At 42.4% G+C, this 21,412-nt stretch overlaps 1 protein-coding gene across 3 annotated transcripts in view; it reads right to left on the bottom strand.

The window, feature by feature from the left end:
- Window positions 1-21,412, bottom strand: part of rhpn1 (rhophilin, Rho GTPase binding protein 1) — a 124,917-nt gene that overhangs the window by 25,320 nt on the left and 78,185 nt on the right. For all 3 annotated transcript variants that reach the window (XM_078540930.1, XM_078540929.1, XM_078540931.1), the window contains 6 exons: window positions 16,732-16,898; window positions 12,766-12,953; window positions 11,538-11,694; window positions 8,129-8,248; window positions 3,929-4,123; window positions 2,596-2,672 (listed from right to left, as the gene is read on the bottom strand). In XM_078540930.1, the coding sequence (XP_078397056.1) occupies window positions 2,596-2,672; window positions 3,929-4,123; window positions 8,129-8,248; window positions 11,538-11,694; window positions 12,766-12,953; window positions 16,732-16,898 (904 nt within the window). The remainder of the gene's footprint in view (window positions 1-2,595; window positions 2,673-3,928; window positions 4,124-8,128; window positions 8,249-11,537; window positions 11,695-12,765; window positions 12,954-16,731; window positions 16,899-21,412) is intronic.

Below are 21,412 nucleotides of genomic sequence, written 5' to 3'. Positions count from 1 at the left end.
GAGGTTCTAGACCAATCCAAGTAGTCCTCAACAGCAGAGCAGGCGGAAGAAGGCTGCAACGGGGATGTGGCCCCGGTCGTCATGGTCCATCATCACTGAATCCGGAACCGCCAAGACCATGTGGAACTTGGCTGTGCATCGGAGTCCCCACGTTAAACTATGCCACGCAAAGACCTCCGTTAAGCGGAAAGCCCTATGGCAATAGAGGATTGGCGACAGGGGCAGGGCTGTGATACCTGGAAGCCCCGAGCCAAGATTCCACCACACATAGGCAGTCGTTGGGCATCTATGATGGGACAGGGGTGCATTTTGGCAGCTGCATCTGTGACTGAGCAGTCCTCCTCAGGATACCCTCTGCTCACCGCGATTGGGGAGGGGGCTAGAAATGATGCCCCAAAAACAGGCTGTCCCATTTCTCCTGCCTAGGGAACTGTACCCAGCAGGATCACCATCTCTGCAGTTGAAACAAGAAAAAAATATACTTGAGGTATAAGGATACGCCCAAGGTCACCCTAAAGCGCGGAGGCATTAACACCACTGACAGAGAGGAGAATGCTGCCGGTCGCTCAGCATGGCACCACCTGGTCCATCAAGGTGCAAACCACTTCGAGGCTCAGCGACTCGACAGTGAGGCGACGGCAGATGAAGTAGAAGGAAGGCAAATAAGGCTGCAATTTCCACTCCCATGCGCAACAACATGCCCTCACTGCAGAAAAACATGTGGATCCAGAATTGGACACAGTCATCTGAAGTCTCACCAAGCCTGACAGACATCATCCTCGATTCTGAGGGACTGCTGACGAAAACAACACCCGGCATGAGCTCCCCAACCCACAGGACTCCCCAACCATAATGGGGACTCTTCCATCAGACCGTCCCGCCCCACCCACTACCACCAGGCCCGACTCTCTGCCCCTACCACCGCCAAGCCTAACTCTCACCCCCACCCACCAGCCGAGAACCGACCCAATCTCTCACACCCAACCCACTTCCCAAGGCCTGACCTGACGTCTCATAGCCACCCAGCTCCAAAGGCCCGGCCCGACCTCCAATACCTCCACCACCCCAAGGCCCGAGCCAACCTTCAACACCGCCATCTGATCTCTGACCCCCCCCACCCCCAACACCCTTCAGCACAGCTTCTGACCGATGCCACTACCCCCGCCCACCCAGACACCCCTAGCCTCCAATCGATAACCCCCCACACCCCAAACCCTTCTCAATTGATCCCCACCCCGACCCGCCCTATTTCCCAGCCTCCGACCCACCACACCCCTTCCCCAACTGCCAGCCTCCGACTGACCTCACCCCCACCCCTCACAACTGACCTCAGGCCAACCCCCCACTAATTCCAACCGACCTCCGGCCAACCCACGCACACCCCAATTCCAGCTGACCTCCAGCCAACTCACACCAACAACGCCTCCCCAACCAATCTCTGACTGCCCGCCAAACCCTATTCAACTTACTTTAGTAGACACTTACCTTCACCCTGGTCTATCAAGGAACTTTAAACTTCAATGGACCTTTAACTTCCCTGATTTATGGCAGATAGTGCTTTGACTCACCTGCACTTTGATGCTAGGCCCTGGGGATGCACTGCACTGCCTGGATCTTTCTTGCCTGGCTTGAGTCGGAAGGTTAGGCAAGATACGATCGAAAAAAATTAAGCTAAGAAATTGGGAACGGAGTGGCAATCCAATACTGATTGCGACTCTGAGGAAGTTCAGGCCCATTGTATAAAGTCTTTCCTCCCAGCTAGATTTGTTTATAGTATGATACAGATTTCATTGTGCGCAAATTGAAATTTCAAAGAGAATCAACAAAAACGATATGACAGCTTGTATTTATATAGCACCTTTAACATATTAAAACATCAAGACACTGCACAGGAACGTTATCAAACAAAATTTGCAACTGAGCCACGTAAGATGATATTAGGACAGATGATCAAAAAGCTTGGTTAATGAGGTAGGTTTTAAGGAGTGAATTAAAAAGAAGAGAGGTAGATAGAGAGTCAGGAAGGTTTAGGAAGGGGATTTCATAGCTTAGGGCCTTGGCAGGTACAGGCACCAACGGTGGATTGATCAAAATTAGGGGTGCTCAAGAGGTTAGAAATGGAGAAGCGTAGACATTTCTGAAGGTTGTAGAACTAGAGGAGATTATAGAGAGGGGATGAGATAAGGCCATGGTGAGATTTGAAAACAAGGATGAGAATTTTAAAGCAAGCTATGGTGAAGTGATCAAATCTCATCAGGTGCACGTTCAACTGGGAAGTCATGAATAAGGGAAGTTAAATAAAGTTGTGGAGTTACTGGAGAAGGCTACTGAAGTAGACAGTGCAAATGGGTTTAAGAGTCAATTAGACCAGTCTTTGGAAAGAGAATGGATTCATGGTTATGATGAGAAGCAGGTAGATGGGATTAGATCAATGAAAAAGGTATGGGCTTGTTGGTCAATAAAATTTCCCTATCCTTAAAACGCTTAGTTGAATAACGTGAAACATCATAGGTTTTCACTGACCACTTAAGTGGGACATAATACATCAAAAATAAAAGCAGAATTCTATTAGTGACAGATGAACAGTATACTTACCAATCTGTGAAAAATATCTGTGACTTTCACCTTGGAGAAGTTTGGAGTTTTAATTTCTGGTTTCTGCTGTGTTTTTGCTGCAAAGGAAGGTGAATGCTTATTGAATGCACAGTAGAGTGAAACAGCTTCTTCCCTCTCTTGTCTTCAAGAAAATGACTAAGTGAGTCATCATCATGGGAATCCATGATGCTGTCCTTTTGCCTCTGAGACCCAGTTTCAATTCAGTAAACTAACGGGAAACCTCCTCTGCTGATTGGTTATACACAATCTACACAAAATCAGTTTGGTCATGTTCAATCTAGAATCCTTTCCACAAAAGGCTGTGAATACTGGGTGAATTAAAATTTTCACTATTGAGATTGCCAGATTTTTATTATGCAAGGGTATCAAGGGATATAGATTAAAAGCAGATAAATGCAGTTAGATGCAATCAGTAGTGATCTAATTGAATATTGAAACCATCTCAAGGGGCAGAATAGCCTACTCCTATTTCTAAGCAGTATCATGGTCACGCTGCCAAAGCTACCATTAACTTAGTCCTAAATTAACTACTGGAACGGAAGTGTGAGAGAAATGGAAAGGGGGTGGGGTTGTGTGGCGGAAGAGGGTGGAAATCACACTGATGCAGTAACGGGCGTTTCTCTGGAGCTGAAATACATACTTTGGCCAGAGTAGCTTTATGCAGTATTTGATATTTGCCCTAACACTAATGAGTTAAAAGGCATACTGATGCATAAAATTGCTTTTACATTAGACAAATCATAATATTGCTATGTGGCACTGACAGAATGGTACTCAAATGGAAAACACAAAGTAACACAAATATTTTTGTTCCTTTTGTTTTATTTATTCTCAAGATGTGGGTTGATACTGGCACAGTTACATTCATTGTTCTTCAGCTGCACTGAGTGGCTTGCTAGGCCACATCAGAGGATATTAACAGTCAACCATATTGTGTTGGGCTGAAATCATGTAAAGGCCAGACTGGTGTGGCAGCTTCCCTTCCCTAGAGGGCAATAATCAACCAGTTGGGATTCTATGAATCTGTCTGCTTAAATGATCATTTTTTCTGATATGAACCCATAAATTACACTTTAACTGAATTCCATTTCAACTCACCGAAGTGAAATGTGAACTCTGAATTGTACCATAAACACAATACTGTGGAATCCTAATACTTAAGAAGGCCCATTTGGCAGAAGCCAACCGCTCCTAGAACTTATGAAGTTAAGCTCTAGAGCTGTCAGATTCAGAGATCATTCCCTTTGTGTGTTCTGCACAGCTTGACAGTCTAATATTGCAGATCATCAATATAAAAAGTGCTATAACTTACGATGAATTTCTGGAGCTTCAACAGTATCAAAAAAGTCATCCTCATGATCGATTTCAGAGTACTTCTTCAGTGATCGTTTGTGGACAATAGCTAGCACCTCCTGCAGGATATCCATCTTCCTCAGAATCCGACACAGACTGTGAATCCTCATTGCTTCCTCATGCTTAATTATTGCTTTCTTCAAATGAGCCTTCCCTACGAAAAATAAAATTGGGGGTGAGGATGAGAGAGATAGTCAGAAGGATATTTGTTGCAGTGATTACTTACATCAAACTGCAATTCTACAGGAGATTGGTGATACATTAGGTTCATTATGGTCTTTTCACTTCAATGCATCCAAGTTTTGAGCTCAATCTTGACTGATAGAACAGACTTTCATTCCATTTCAAACTTTAGGGATCAGAAATGCTGAAATTAGCTTTGGGAAGCTTTGACACTTATCTGGTGCAAATTTTGCAAACTTATTCAGTGAGGCTAGAAGTAGGGTTGGTGTGGAAACTGAAAAAAAAAATTACACTATGAATAAGAAAATAGGTTCATGCCACAGTCCTAACCACACTGAACTCCCAATTTCAGCCATACCACCTTGGGGAGACAAAGGCAAGCATGAAATCAATGACACAATTAACCCTGAGTCATTCTTAAGGGCTTTCTACCAACTGGTTCCAGAGGGGTGTTGTACTGTAAGAGAATGGAAGATAATATGCTATTGATGAAGCAGGTATTAAATCAGTTTTCAAATTCCGTAGTGCCAAGCAAAACATCATTTTCCTGATGAAGTTATTATTCATCAGCTAATGAAAATAAACACAGAAAGGCAGAAATGTGAAATAAGAATCTTCAAACAAAAGTTTTGCTTTCCCTATTTGCATAGTCAGGCAGCAATACGTCACTCAGTCAGTTGGACACAGTACAATAAGGAAATCTAAAACAAAATTAGAAAACAACTGATATACATAGCAAGCCAGTCAGCATCTATTTTTAATGCATTAGCATGTTACGTATACTCATTGAAACACTTGGTGGCCAGATTAAATTATATCTTTGCGATTAAATTGGCAGCAAACAAGAAATACATGCCTTCAGATTCAGGACTGGTTAAAGGCAGCATGCAGCAGGCAAGGTGGTCTTCCTAGTTGATTTGGGGTGAACAGGAGTTACTTTTCTTGTTTGGGGAACTTCGTTGGACCAGAGGAGAGAAGGTTGAGCTGTTGCATTGAGCTTGGGTGGTAGTTGTCCAGGGAAGTCAGGGCATGGCTGTCTGTCTGAGGAAGGGAGGGAGGTGCGTAGGTCAGTTCATGGCATCCTTAAGAAAGGTCATGGGGGACAGAGGGGGGGAGCTGGATGACAGAGGGAACATCAATTTCTACCGCAAGCTCAAGAATTATATAGGGCAGGTCAAGGGTGATAGAGGGTCAAGGATGACGGTTGGCAGGCTGAGGTTGACGGATGTGGAGGGGGGGGGGTGGGGGGGCAGCTCAATGGTGACAGGGGCAGCTCTAGGTTGATAGACAGTTGATCAAGGTTGATGGCAGGTGGCTTGAGGGTCACAAGAAGATAGGGCTAGGCTAATGGTGGGAGGGCTAAGAGTAATGGAGGGAAGGTCAAAGGTGACTGACAGAAGGTACAGATAGCTTGCAGTTCCAGGCATCCAAGTGTGGCAGGAATGGAGAGCAGTTAAAGTTTAAAATCCTCCTCTCAGACAGGCAGAATGATGCTGCTGCCTTGCAGGAATGGATGCCTGTCCAGGTGGTGCTTAAATATGGCACCCGGACCTTCAACCACCGTGAGGTAACAGCGGGGTCGGCGACTACTTGCCCACCCCTGCTGTGCAATTGGTCATGCTCCTCAACTATACATAGCTAATTTACTGGCCTGCCACATGATTGTGCATGACCAGCCTCTGAGCGGAAGTCAACTCACTTCCGATCCTGCCACTGGGACACCCGCCGCTCCAACAAGATTCCACCCTTTCGTCAATTTTTTGTTTTTATTTTGATAGTACTGTAATTCTGTTTTGATACACCAGATGGCACTGAATACTGCAAATGCTGGAAATACTAGATGGTATTTAAGATTGTAAACTGGAAATTAGCACATTGTTCCAACGCATTTTTGATAGCATTCTACCTCAAGAAATTAAAAAGGCCTCCCTGCAAGAACCGTTCTGACATTAAGTGGAACAAGGGTTTTTTTCCCCCAAATTATACTATCTCATCGCTATACACAAACATGAAATAATCTCCTTTATTTTACACTTGCAAGTTTAGGAACTATGCAAAACTGTCAATCTTCCTTTAAATATAAATAAGTATTTCATTTACTCTGTCACTTCAAAAAAATAAACTAAACTTATTTTTGCTCTCCCCATCCAAATGGTTTCACGCCGCTCTGTTTCTGAAGAGCCTAACATGCAGTAGTGCTCCACAGGTGCTTGCAGTACCCAAAGTAGCTATTCTTTGGGCTGGAGAGCAGGTCAGTGGGGTGTTTGATTATAGAGAAAATTAACTGAGCTCAATACTGTTTTCAATCAATGTATGCATGTACATATGTACCATTAATGTACCATGATCATCGGTAACAACTACAAACAGGATCAAAGGTTTACTTTGCTCTCCTCTAGCCCAGATCATACAGTACTGTCTCCACTTCCTTGCCAACTGAGCACAGACCATGGAGCAAGAGTAGGAGGAGATAGTGACGTAATGGTAATGTCACTGGCCTAGTGATCCAGAGGCCCGGGCTAATGCCCCAGGACATGGGTTCAAATCCCACTGTGGCAGCTGGTGGAATTTAAATTCACTTAATAAATCTGGAATTTAAAGCTCGTTTCAGTAATGGTGACCGTGAAACCATCATCCATCTGGTTTGCTAATGTCCTTTAGGGAAGGAAACTGCCACCCTTATCCAGTCTGGTCTACATGTGACTCCAGATCCACAGCAATATGGTTGACTTGTGACTGCCCTCTAAAACTGCCTAGCAAGCCATTTAGTTCAAGGGCAATTAGGGTGAGCAACAAATGCTGGCCTTGTCAGTGATGCCTAGATTCCGTGAAAGAATAAAGAAAAACAAGATTAAATACCTCCAGGTCTCTAACCTTGGTTCCAGTAGAGGCTGAACATATAACAAAAAACCCAAAGACCATATAAAGAACAATGTCTGGTTCCACCCCTACCTCAGTCCACTGTTGCTGAAACACTCATCCATACTTTAATCACATCCAGGCTTGAACATTCTCATATATACAAGCCGGCCCCCCATCTATTCTCTAAACTTATGCTTATCCAAAACACTGCCTTTGTCACCTATATCCCATTACCAATGACCGAAATTAACTTCCTAACGCCTCTAATTTAAAATTTGCATCTTCGCGATGAAATCTCTTTACCCCTGCCCTCCAAACTGTGACTTCCTTCATCTTTGCGACCACCCTCCTCTTTCCTCCCGCACACTTCATCCAACTCTAGCCTTCATACCCCCACTTTTGTTCAGTTTATCTCCCTACCTCTCAATCTCCTCCTTTTCAGCCTTTCCATTAAATCCATAACTTTAAACAGGCTTTTGCCCATTCCTCTCAACATGTATTTCTTTTGGCTCAACGTACATTTCTTTCTAAGCCTCTGAAGCATTGGGTGATGCTTTTCTACATTAATGCAGTGTAGAAGTTGTAATCTGAGCAGGAATACTCCACTGCACAGCTAAAGAAATACTCATGTAGATGAGGTATTAAATCGAAATCCCATCGCTCAGTTTCAGTGATTCACAAAGATTCTAAAGGCCTCGTGGCAATATCTGAAAACCTGTCCTATTGTCCTGGCCAACATACATACCCTATCATACCACCAAAAATAGGGCATTCATCTCACTGCTACGTGTGGGATGCTGCTAGTGCAGAATGTCAAGTCATGTTTACATACAAAACACAGTCACTGCACGTCAAAAAGTAATTCATTGTGTTTAAACTGATGAGTCATTTTGACATGATAGATTGTTTGTAAACATGTGGAATTATTAGTACTTATTACTTCAGCAGAGAGCTGGGCAATTATGCCTCATTTTGAATAGACTCAGCTTTCCAAAGTTCACAGCTTTATTAAATTAAGTTAGAATAAACATAACATTTCAGAGATATGAATGTGGGAGGATTAACTTATGACAACAAAATAGGGAAATATTTGTCTTGCAAAATCATTGCATACCTAATTTACGTCGCTCTTCTTTATCTTTCAGTACTGTGATTAACGAGGGACCCTCCGGTATTGTCACATGTAGTTGCTGAAGGGCCTTTACTTGTTCACTTTCTTCATCGTCAGGACCCACTGAAAAAAATATGCAAAGTGATTCACATTAATATGCCCTTTTATCCCTCAAATTCTCCCTGAAGCATGTACTTTCCAGAGGTTTCCCTAGTTATCCAGCACTTACATATCTGTTTATTAACTGTCCACTTATGTGAAACTAAGTGGCATTCGATCTCAGTATTTTGTTTGAGATTTCGCCAAGCTTTCAGACCCCACATTCAGCCCATCACCAAGACTACCTTTCTCCACCTCTGGAACATTACCCGCTACCTACCTTACCATTCCTCAAATAATCACACTCCCTTCATTCCTCTAATGCAGTTCTTGCCAGTCTTTTATCCTGTTTGCACTATCACAAGCTTCAACTAATCCAGAAGCTTTCTGTTGAAGTCCTCTCCTGCATAAAGCTGCACACCATCATTGCATCCTTCTTCACCATGCTCAACAGTCATGTTTCCCAGTGAATTGATTTCAAGACCTTGTGCTTGTTAATGCCTTAACAAAACTTCAGCTAATTTATTTTGGTTTCTCCAGCCCTTGCACCCCAGAGCACATCTGCTATTCCAAGGATTCTGAATTACAGATTTGCCAAACTGCAGCAGAGGTCAATCTTCCATAAGAGCATAAGAAATAGGAGGAGTAGGCCCTTCAGCCCTTCAAGTCTATTCCACCAGTCAGTGCAATCTTGGATGATCTACCTCAATTCCACCTTTCTAGACTATCCAACTATCCCTTAATTCCCTCAGTGTTCAAAAATCTTTCAATTTGTTTTGAATAGGCTCAGTAACTCCACAACACTCAGATAGAAAATTCCAAAGATCCTCAACCCCGTGAGTGAAGAAATTTCTCATCTCAGTGCTAAATGACTGTTTCAACCATTATATCTTTGTCTCTAGAATTCCTTTGCTATCATGTTCTCCCCTGCTTTAAAAGGACTCTAAAACCTCACTAATTCAGCATGCCTTCAATCTCTCCCATTATGTTCCTGCACTTCCTACCTTTTTGATTTGTAAATTAACCAAAGATATTATTTTATCTGAGGAATGCTACATAAATGTAAACTTCTGTTGCTAATTACTTGTTCCCAGATCCCTAAAAACACCTGTCTAAAATTAGCTGCCTGGTGGAGCTCAAAAGGGACTCGTGTGACCAGTATTTCCACTGTACTTCTTTTGGGGGAAGGCTACACACATGACTCAACAAAAATACATTGTTATGTTTGTTTGAATAAGCTGTTAAGAGATGCTTTTGAGAGAGCTACAATTTTCTCTCCATCCTTTTAGTCTTTTTTCTTTCATGGAATGAAAGGATAACGTGGGCATCAATGGCAAGGCAAGCATTTGTTGCCCATCCCTAAATGCCCTTGGACTGAGTGGCTTGCTAGGCCACTGTAGAGGGCAGTTAAGAGTCAACCACATTACTGTGGGTCTGGAGTGACAGATCTTCCTTCCCTAATGGACATTAGTGAACCAGATGGGTTCGATTGGTTGATTGATGAGGCACACATATATGAAGTATTGTAGTTTCTGGAGGAGGATCAGAAGGTTGGAAATTTAGGTCATATATCTTTAGCGCACTGTATCTTCAAAAGCAATGATGTCTCCTAGGTTATTGAAAAATATTATAGTTGCAATAAAATTATATTTAAAAAAACCAAAAGGTTGACAAGTTTTGCATGTTTGACTGTTTTCCTTGTCTGGATGAATAACCTAAGAGATGCTAAAATTTTAATCAAAATTTGTGGCTGAGATTTGAGTAAGCTATTCGATCCAGGGGGAGCATCGATAGTTTAAATGAAATGCAGAAATCTATGCTTTGTGCAGGGTGTAACAGCTGCAGGATGGTTTCTTCCATTACAGGCATTGATCCGTAACACTTAAACCTATGGAATGCTTAGCAACAAGCATAAGTCATAAAATGAATTGAAACCAATAAACAGACATGTCTAAAAGTTCTGCTTTGTTTTGATATCAAGTTAGAGCTTTGCAGAATTTTTATATACACAGAAACCTGGAGATATCATGTCTGAGAACACAAAGATAAGGAACTGATATGTTTTAAAAAATGCTCACTGAGTTGATCTAAATGGTCTCAGGGGTTTTGAAAGCTGCGGAGTGAGAGAGACACACACACACAAACTGACATTGATTGACAATATCTCCTTTTGAAAGGCAGAGAAACTAGGAGGCATGTTTAAGTTTATATGCTTTGTAAAATTAACTGTCTAATTCTCCAAGCAACAGTTTGTAAGAAGTCAGTAACTTAAAAGGCTTGGATTGTTTAATTGTACTACAGTCATAAAACGTGTTCGTGTGCGAGACCAGGTAAGGAAGCTGATGTAACTGATAAAGATCTTGAAAGCAAATGCAACAGCCAGAAGAATGGAGAATTACTAAAAGAGTTTAAACATATACGAATTGTCAAACGAGTCTCTAATATTGTGGTTTGAACAAAGAATTAAACACTTCATTAGATAATTCCAGCTTAAGGTGGATGATGATAGGACAGTATGATCTTGTCAATGAAACATTTTGCTCAGTTTGGGAAAAGGTATAAAAGTCACTGCAAAAGATGATTCGAAGCTTAAGCCAGGTCAGCATGCTTAGCTTCTAGAAGTACAGTTAGCAGGAGGTTAACTACTTGCTGAGTGATCGTCATGTAATGATGTCTTGAAACATATTTGTTTTGTAACGTATTTATATTGCTAACGGGTGTATAGTTCAAATCTAGTAAAGACATTAGTGTTCAATTAAGCTTTTATTGATGGCTCATTATTTTTCATAATTCTCATGCCTGAGCAGTAGAGTAACACATCAAGGTAGAAAGGTTATGTCTTACAATAATGAGTAGATAACCTGCCCCTTCTTACTCATGCTTCAGATACCTCCTGAGCTTGTAGTAAGTTGCAGATGTCCTCTGTCTCTTACCCTATTCCAATGCTGCTGTATCTGCACCAAGTAGGTGTGCAGTATGGATAAATACTATATATTAGGAATTGTACATTTATGTACATTTCCTTCCGAATTTTAGAATAGCCCTGCCTTTGTAAACTTGAAACTAGAGCACTCCCAAGTACAGGTGCCACACACACAGTTTATTTTATAAATGTGAACAAAGGAATTTAAAATTCCAATTATCCCCATGCCCTTTAATCTAATCTCACCTGATAACTTTATTCAACTTTGTATCCCTGTGTTCAATGCCAATGGAGATTGACTAGTGTTAAAATATTTCTCTTTAATCTCATTAAACATTATATTTACACATCAATCATAAATCTGCTACCAAATTTTGTCACGATACTTACTTATATGGTCACACAGTGCAACCGCTGCAAAATAGTGAGAAACTGCTTTGAAATACTCGGATTTGACCTGAACCAGGGTAGTCCAAGAGAATGGAACGTAGTTTTTCACTGGGGGTTGCGTCATTGTCTGATAGACCAAGGAGTACACATCTGCCACCTACACAGCAATAAAATAATGATTCAGGACAGCAAAATAAAGCCTATGTTACTGGAATTACAGTGATTGTACGCTGCCTTTATAAAGTGATAAAGTGGTCCCTGCCTGTAGATCTCTCCAAAATGTGCATCCTATGAGAAATTGTAATGCCAGTCAAGATGTTAAGCAAAGACTAAGAATAGGCAAATCTTCTCCATCTGCTCTCAACTGTCCTCAAATGTCTTCTGGTAACATGTCACAAAGTAATATTAACCATGTTCACTCAACTCAGTCATGGTACTACAAATAGCTTCAGTAACCTTGTGTGAAGGAGAAGAACAGAATTTTTTTAAAAAAGCAGGCAAGGTTTTTGTCCTTGATTATTATGCTACTGAAAACCACACGTGTGTAAAGAACAAGATCAGATCTGAAAGTAATTTCCTCTGCTTTCAAGTAGCCTTTCTAAACTCAGAGGTCTTCCATTTTTTGGGGGGGAGAAGGGGGTGGCTGCTGCTAATCATGAGACACCTGCATATTGGGAGTAGGAACACAAGCGTAGCAAAAAAAAGAAATCTAAAAAAGTTAATGATTTCATGTACACACTAGACAAATCACGAATTAAATACATTTTTTAAAAAAGAGAACCCCAATCTTACTGACACAATTTGAAAGGAATACTTTTGGAGTCCCATCCTTGGATCAAGTACATATTTACTGTTTATAGTGGTGAATTTGTGTTAACACGATGTGTCCACTATACATGGTAAGATCAAAAAATGAAGTAATTAACATAATTTTACAAAATATTAAGTATCCACCTAGCAACCGCTTCCTTCAATTATCAGTTGCATGGAGAATCTCATTTAGGAAGGAAACCTTTTATCATGATTGAATCGATGCGAAAACCAATTTAAATTAGTAGAGGCCTTTGAAAAAGTACAGTACAAAAAAAGTACAAATTACTTATTGAACTGCCCAAAAAGGCAGTGTGTTAATAGGTTATTATTGGTGCCTTTGTAAAGATAATGGCAAATGGTTAGCACCAATTTCCCAACATAAGTGTAGATAGTATAAGCAGGAGAAACATCTTACCCTTGCAGCTTCCTGTGCACTCTGTAGCTGCATTAAGAACTCGTCCTTAATTCCTGCCACCATCACTTTTTCAAAGACGCATTCCTGTACTTGTGCGATCATCAGACGCACCAGCATGTTGAGGGATGGCGTGCTCATGTCAAGGCTTGGTGCATTAGAGAAGTTTTCTTTCAAGTAGTTCATTGCACCTGGTGAAATTGGACATGACATATTCGTACAATGCTTGTAGAACATAGCAAAATCTTTGTGTAACATAAGCAATGTTTAGAATATACCACAGGTGGTGCTCGGAGGAAAAAGACGGCACCAACCTGAATCATGTTCATCATGTCTTCAGCATGCCCCAAAACACTTCATGTCCAATTAATTACTTTGTAAATGCAGTCACTTTTACGTAGCCAAGTGAGATAGCTAATTTTATCACAAGGTGCCACAAAACTTGGCAGAATTGTAAACTGAGAGGAGAACAGTGTAGAACTTCAAAAGGACATTGACACATTGGTGGAGTGGGCAGATGAAATTCAATGCAGAGAAGTGTGAGGTGATGCACTTTGATACAAAGAACATAGATAGACAGGATAAAATAAAGGATACTATTCCAAAGGATGTGCAGGAGCAGAGAGATCTGGGTGTTTATGTACATAAGTTATTGAAGGTGGCAGGACAGGTAGTGACAGCTGTTTCTAAAGCATACAGTATTCCAGGCTTCATTAATAGGGGCAGAGTACAAAAGCTGGGAGGTTGTGATGAACTTATATAAGGCATTGGTTAGACCTCAGCTGGAGTATTGTGGACAGTTCTGGGCACCACACTATAGGAAGGATGTGAACGCATTGGAGAGAGTGCAGAAGAGGTTTACGAGAATGGCTCCCGGGATGAGACACTTCAGTTACGAGGAAAGATTGGAGATGTTGGGACTGTTTTCCTTGGAGAGAAGACTGCTAACAGGAGATTTGATAGAAGTTTTTAAAATTATGAGGTATCTGGGCAGATCAGGTAGGGAGAAACTGTTTCTGTTCATAAACAGATCGAGAACCAGAGTTTTAAAGTGTTTTGCAAAAGAAGCAAATGCAAGGTGAGAAAAACTTTTTCACACAGTGAGTAGTTAGGATTTGGAATGCACCGCCTGGAAGTGTGGTGAAGGCAGGTTCAATTGAGGCATTCAAGAGGGCATTGAATGATTATTTAAATAGAAACAATGTGCAGGATTACAGGGAAAAGGCAGGAGAACAAGAGGTTGGCACTAAGTTAAAATGCTCGGAGAACCGGTGCAGACATGATGGGCTAAATGGCCTCCTTCTGCACCATAACAATTCTGCGATTCCGTGAAATAACAAATGAGATGAATGACCAGTTAAGCGATATTTCCTTTGGTGCTGATGCCATTCAGATAACCAGGAGAACTCCCCTCAATTACATTTTTTTTTTTTAAACACAGGAGGTGCCCACTTGGCCAATCAAGCAAACACCAACGCTTTGCTGGATCTCATGCCTTCCTTAGTGTCATTCCACTTTTCCCTTGAAAGATGCAATGGTCTCTGGGAAAGCATGCCATGTTCCAAACACTCTGTAAAGAAACCAAGAAATTAAGCAACTCGAAATTATGTTTTTGATCCTTACAGGTAACCAAGTGATTTTTCCAAGACTAAAAGTGATTGAAAATGGCTTCTCTTCAAATCTTGTCAAGAGATCTTTAACATTCGCCTAAAAAGGCTGATAGTGCTTAGTTTAACTGCTCACCCAAAAGCCAGCACCTTGGACAATTCAGCGCTGCCTCAGTACTGCACGGAAGTGTCAGCCTGGATTATATGCTCATTATATCCTGAACCCACAACCTTTATGGCTTAGATTCAACTGAATCAAACTAGAAGGTATCCAGAATTTGTTGTCAAATAGTTTCACTCCTTTTCTGAAGGGTCTAACTATTGCTGTGGTATGGTTCCATGGGTACCTTCAGACCCCATTATTTAACCTAGAAATTAACCAACAGCAGACCCAATGAATCTTGGAAACCATCAATCTGCTTGAAGAGAACAGACTGAAGCCAATTTCAGAAGGGACACTTTGGAGGGCAAAGCCGTACTAAATTCTGTTCTTAGCTGACTGGCACACAACAACACTTTTCAGCACGTTATTTAATATCTACTAAAAGTAAGAATCCTTGCTGACTTCCTCCCTCTCTGCCTCAGGTGCAATGGGGAAAACTGCTATTTTGGCTGAGATTAGCTAACACTTTAAAAAAAGACTTGCATTTATACAGTGTCTTTCACAACTGCTGGACATCTCAAAGTGCTTTATTGTCAATAAAATACTTTTTGAAGTGTAGTTGTTGTAATGCAGGAAACACGGCAGGCGATTTGCAGCAAGCTCCCACAAACATCAAAAGATAATCTGGTTTTGTGATGTTGACTGGGGTGCTAAATATAACCAAGAAACTGAGGGTATCTCCCTTCCTCTACTTTGAAATAGTATCACGGGATCTTTTATGTTCACCTGAGAGCAGATGGGGTTTGGGTTTAATGTCTCATCTGAAAGACATCACACCTGACAGTGCAGCATTCCCTCAGTATGGCACTGGAATGTCAGCCTTGATTTTTGTGCTCAAATCCTAGAGCGGAACTTGAACTCACAACCTTCTGACTCGAGGCAAGAATGCTACTGTCATTTGTGTAATCGCATTCCAGCCTGTTCTTGCTTCAGAGAAGATAGTTAAAAATAAAAATAGATTTTCCCTTTCCATTATTGATGATTGCATCTCCTCAAGAGTTCAATATAAGTTTGTTGACAAGTTTTGAGGAGTTTTGCTGACAAGTTTTGAAGATGGTAAGATTATTTATTTTCAAGCCCTTCTGAATTTCCTGTTATGTAACAGTGCTTGTTATGGCAGTGCAAAATCCAGTTCAAATTAGTTGTAGTAGGTGCAGTTAGCAAATAGTTTGTGGAAACAAGGAACAAAAACAAGCAACTTGTGATGGAGCTCCTGGGGGCCAAATACCACCTTCTATGAGGCACAATGTATGCCATGCACAGGGATTCCTTTTGTCCAACACACCAATACCTCAAGATCTGAGATATGGAAAGGTTGTGCGACTCAAATAATTACAGCAATCGAAAAGTGAAAAATAAGTTAACAAAATAGTATATCTATGGGTCTAGGCTTACAACTGAACTACATTAACTGCATTAAATCCGGATCTCTAATCCATTGAACTAGAAAAGGTGTATCTACGTGATTTCTTGGCTTAGTTCCAAGAAATATCATACATTGTTCCTAAAATTCCATTTGCTGGTCTTAGAACAACATTGGGGTCAAATTTCCCTCCATGTGGACCTCAAGCAGGAAGCCAAGGCTTCATTAGCTGTGGAATAGTAGTTGCAAGTGAAAAGAACACCCTGGGGAATCAGACTGGCTCCTGGCCACTGCAATAATCAGGGAGCCTAGCTATCTCCAGGTAGAAGGTGGTAGGTCTGTGGCAAGGGCATGATCTTGATTGTCTTGTTTGTTAAATGGAAGTTGAGTACTAACAGCTGAAGCTGATGATAACCCAATTCCATATACAAGTTCATGACCTTACTATCATCTATTTTCCTTTAGGTCACAATGGTAGGTGGCCTGTTGCCAGGCCTCGGACTTCTGTTCTTCACAGTAAATGCAAAACCCAATTACCTTACAAATTTCAGCAGACAAATAAAAGCTATTTCTTTTAGGTATCAGGTACCAATAGCAAACAAAAATAAAACCTAGAATTGGGGAAATTGAAATTGAAATAAGAGTGATTCTGAAATCAAAATAACAGAGGAAGTATCATTTTGTTGTGGTAACGTATATTATCTTAGTGGACTTCATGGCTCATTGATTGTCACTCAGCATGAAACATCATTGTACATAGCTAGGCTAAATATCTTAATTTCATCTGCTTGTTCTGTTAATCAAACATAAATTCCAGCCATCCAATGCAAACCTACCTGCAGCCTTTTGGAAGGCATCAATGGCATGATCGATGCCCTCCTTGGTGGTCCGGTCCTGCCGTGCACCAATCTGCGTATATAGTGCACCAATGTTGAAGAGTATGCTTCCCTTTTCAAAAGCCAGGGCCCGCTGGTAGGAAGGAACGCCAGTCAAAGAGTCATACCTGTCAAAACATTGGAGAGGGGAAAGGGAAAAAAAATGGGTTAATAGATCACTTGATCTGTAGGAAACTTTGAACTGCAAATGTGTTTCCCATGCAGTAATGCTAAAGTTAGCAGTGCTTCTGTTTGGATCTGCCTTAGGTATATTCTCAGGTAGAGTGGTGTTAATTGTGCCCCTTAGCAGCCAAGTGTCTTATAGTTAGGAGTGTGCAGGTACTGTCCAATATCTAACTATACGATTGCATAACCTGGGGACTTAATAATATAAACCCCCTACGATCGGAGATGGGTATTGTCTTTTTTGCACGATCCCTCACATGCACTTCACCAATCTTTCAGTTAGCAGACAGAGGAGAATGCTGTTTACTTTTAGAGACAATAGGCAAGAAATTGGTCTGAGCAGCAAAGTGTGCCATTGGAGCCCAAAATGACCTTGGACACCAGCTTGTTAAAGGTATTAGTGCGTGCGCAGTTAACATCCACCAAAAACATGTAGAGCAGGTAGATCATGACAACAATCAGTTGTTAATGCTGATTTGACATCAATTGCTTCATTTTGGAGCTCTTCGCTCTAGTCAATGCCCCATTACGTTCATATAGCTGAACATGGATTTAACAGCATGAAGGACCCCACACCTGCGGTGTTTAAAGGGTGATTTCTCTTGGCTGTTGCTATAATTCTACATATCTTTTTTAGTGCTTTCCAGAATGCTCCCAGACATCGATGCAATAGTAGGCATTCCTCTTAGATCAGAATGGGAGAATGAATAGAGGCTAGGCAGAGCAGAGCAAGCTGTCAGAAGAGGAAGAGCAGACGAAGGGCTCAGAGCAGTATGCCAAATGAACCCAGGGTGTTCAGAGAGCAACTACCTGAACTTCAGTGACGACCAATATTTGAAACATTTGCACTTCACTAAGGAAGTCCTCACTGCTATATGCTGCAGCCACAACATCAACCTCAGAACAGGGAAAAGACTGCATTGCCACTGGCTGTTAAGGTGACAGTGGCTATGAACTTTCATGCATCTGGCTATAGAGGAGGCGGCAACAGAAGCAAAGAGGAAGAGGAAGGGAGGTTGCAGCTTAGATAGTTCCTATCTGCCCTGGCTCTACAAGAAGAAATAAGTTGAATACAAAATCAGTAACTTCAACCTCAATTACCCATTCACCAACAATCCCACCATCCTTACTTTTCCTCTGTCAATGACCATCACATTGCCCACTTGGCCACAATGTGAAAATAAAACCTAACACAAAATACATACCCAACCAATTTTAAAATTAAACCAAGCCAATTTTCACAGGAAAGTCAGCTAATCATCCTTGTGCATTCCTTAGTGCCTGTCTTTCAAGCACCTTTGCCTATTCCAATGCTCTTATGAAGTGCTACCCCAATGGTTAAACTGTGGCTGGTGAAAGGTTGCTGACTGAGTGTAGAATGACCTCAAGCAGCGCTGGGCTTGGGAGACCCAGTTTCAGACTGCACCCAATTGGCATGGGCAGCAGCAGCAGCACAGGCTGGGTGGCTGGCAGGCAACAGCTAGAGCAAGGGCAGAGTGACAGGAGTGGGATCATAAATGCTGTCACCCTGAGAGAAGACAGCAGGTACATGCCCCTTAGAGCCACTGCTACCCCCAGAGCAGCACCTCAGAAATTCTAATAATCTGTTGGAGGGTAGATTGTTGGACAGCTATGGTACCCTGCAAGCCCCTTTCAATGCTGGTATCCAGAAACATGATGGCAGCAATCTGAGCTTCCAATGCAGTACTCAGACTTTTGGTGAAAGATGCTGGTGCTTCAATGAAACTAGAGACATTGATTAGACCCTCCATCATGGTTGGGTCCCCAAGTGTGTTGGTGGAGTTAGCCACCAATTCCATGTGAGAAAGAATGGGCTCCAAACTCTATGCTTAAGTTGATGCCAGACACCTCCATGATCCTTGACAATGAACAGAGCTTTCTGGCAGGGTTCCAAATGCACGAAGCATTTTAGGGTGTGTACACCCATCAGCCTTTTTCTGTAGCCTAGTACATGCGAGTAGTCTGCAGCAGAATGTGTGTGCAACCTCCACCTCCCGTGAGCTCGTACAGGTGCTTTCGTTCTCCTCTGCCCTGGTTGCAGCTCACTTGTGCCTGGTGTTTCACCATACGTAGATCCTGCCTCTATGCTGCATTCTAGTGTGTGAATAGTGTCAGTATCTGAGCAGGTGGCAAGTGTGAAATCAAGTCTTCATCATCACCTTCTTCTTAGGTCTTTTTCTACTGCTTGCCAGGTTGCAGTTTTTGGATACTTGCAAGGAAAAAGGAGTGCGAGGGGAAAGTAAGAAATGCATGCTTACACCATCTAGTTTGTAAGTCATAAGAGGTTGCTGGATAAAGAGGAAGCAGGATGTGAAGAAGAGGATCAGGTACAAGGAAACTGTCACCTTCCATGAATTCAACCCCACTGCTGACCACAGGCTCATTCATGACCATTCCGCTAATGGCTAGCGCCATCTCCTCCATGTGGGTAAAAAGATGCAGGCTCACCTGTTCCTTTCCAGTTAGTTCCTGATACCTCCAGTGGTGCACCACCTTCTCATGCAAGAGGCGGAAGTGTGTCAGTGAGTGCAAACCATTTGGATGACGTGGCAGACATGGTTGAATAGCTGGCAGAGTGTGCAAGCTGTGAGATGTGGGTATGAGGCTTGCCAAAATGTTAAGGTTGAGGTGAAGCATAGAATATTAGGCATGGGTTATTGGTGAATGAGCAGTGGCTGAAGTGAACAGATGCAGTTGGTGGAATATGGCAATCAACAGCAGTGACCACTCAAGTGAGGTCATTAAACTTCTCAGTCATACATTCAGATCTTTAGGGCTAAATGTTTGGCATTTACCACCGCGGTTACCTATTCCCACTGCCTTCGCATTGTGTCTGGAAGGTCTCCTATCCCACTGCAGATGAAGGACATCTATCCTTCTTTCCACCTCATCCACCAGCATAAGAAAACCTGGTGCGTGCTCTCTCCAATGGTTAGCTATTTGTTGCACTGCATTATGATGATGTCAACTCCACCAGTGGCCAAAATACACCTTCCCTTTATGCCCTCTCCATCATGGCCTTCAGCGCAGCACTGAAAAACCTTGGTTCTCACTCTTTCCCATGTTCATACATTCAGACCTTCTTCTCTCCCTCCCAGACTAAGCTCACAAGGTTACAAAGGACTCTCAGGTACCTGCCCCAGCCTCAATGCATCTCTCTTTTTTATAAAGAGATGGTTTAAGTGGTAGTAGGAAGTTACAATGTTGGGGCTCCCTGCTGATGCGTGCAGCCAATCAACAGCAGAGTTAGTGCTGACTGTAAGCAGAAATCATGATAATGAGCAGTCAGCACAAAGATGCCACCCTGCCTGCATTCACTGAGTGGACATGGGATAATCCCACATTGAGAACCCCGTTCCTGTTTCTGGGGACTATTTAATTTAGCCCCCAACAAGTGAACAAACAGAATAACAGTTCTAAAGAAACCTCACTTCTTTAAAATAAACCTTGGACAGGATTTTAGTCTGATGGGCGCTCACAATTGGTGGGCCCTGGTGCAGCCGGGGAACGGGGCCCTGGCTGCGATTTCACGCTGGCTGGCTAGCCAATTAACTGCCAGCCAGAATGAAAGGCATGCTGAAAGGCTCAGCGCTTCCGGGGTGGGGGTGGAAGGAGGGCGAGCGCTGAAGTCAGCGCGGGTGCAAAGGAGCACGGAATGAAAGCCCCCTGAAGGCAGAGAGCTACCTCAGGGAGCTGAAGAACTTAAATGCAAAAAATAAAGATTTAAAAACCGGGAAAAATTGCCCAAGCATCAGAGTCAGTCACCGGAACATAAGGATGATGAAAATTCTGCCCAAACATTTTTATTTATTTTTAAAATTAATATCGGAAACCTCATCTCGCCCGTGGATGAGGTTTCCTGAAAAATGCAAAGGCCGCCTGGCTGATACACCCACCTGCCAACCATAACATTGGACAGGCGACAAAAAATCTCAGTTAATTACTACGTCAATGGCCTTAATAGGCCTGTTAATTGTCGGCGGGTGCACTTCCGACTCTCGCATGTGCCTGCTGACTGAAATATCGCGCGATGACGTCGGCACACTCACCCAACGTCATCACGCGAAATTTCGGTCGGCGGGCACGCTCGAGCGGGTCAGGCGCTTGTCTGCATGCCAAGCGAAAAGTTCTGCCTCTTATTTTACTAATTTTTCAAGGAAACAAGTCATGCACCTGTCCTTCATGCGAACTAAAATACTAGGTTGGAAACTGCCTTTTTTTCTAGAAAAGTTCTGACTGTATAACCCAATGATCTGCATGATAGCTTTCAGTCTTGAGGCCAAGGCTGTCCCTCACAGGGCTGGATTTTACGCTTACATTGGCGGGTTTAAAGATAGGGCTCGTAAAATTCAATGTGTGGCCTGCCTGCTAGCCCCAACCAGACTCAAATTTTACAAGTGGCGGTAGAGGCATCGGGCGGTGCCTACCCTTGGGC

Source organism: Cetorhinus maximus, chromosome 4 (genome assembly GCF_964194155.1).
Source record: "Cetorhinus maximus chromosome 4, sCetMax3.hap1.1, whole genome shotgun sequence".
In the NCBI taxonomy this organism is placed as follows: Eukaryota; Metazoa; Chordata; class Chondrichthyes; order Lamniformes; family Cetorhinidae; genus Cetorhinus; species Cetorhinus maximus.
The sequence above is the reverse complement of the archived record's forward strand: the minus strand, read 5'-3'. Positions and strand labels throughout refer to the sequence as shown.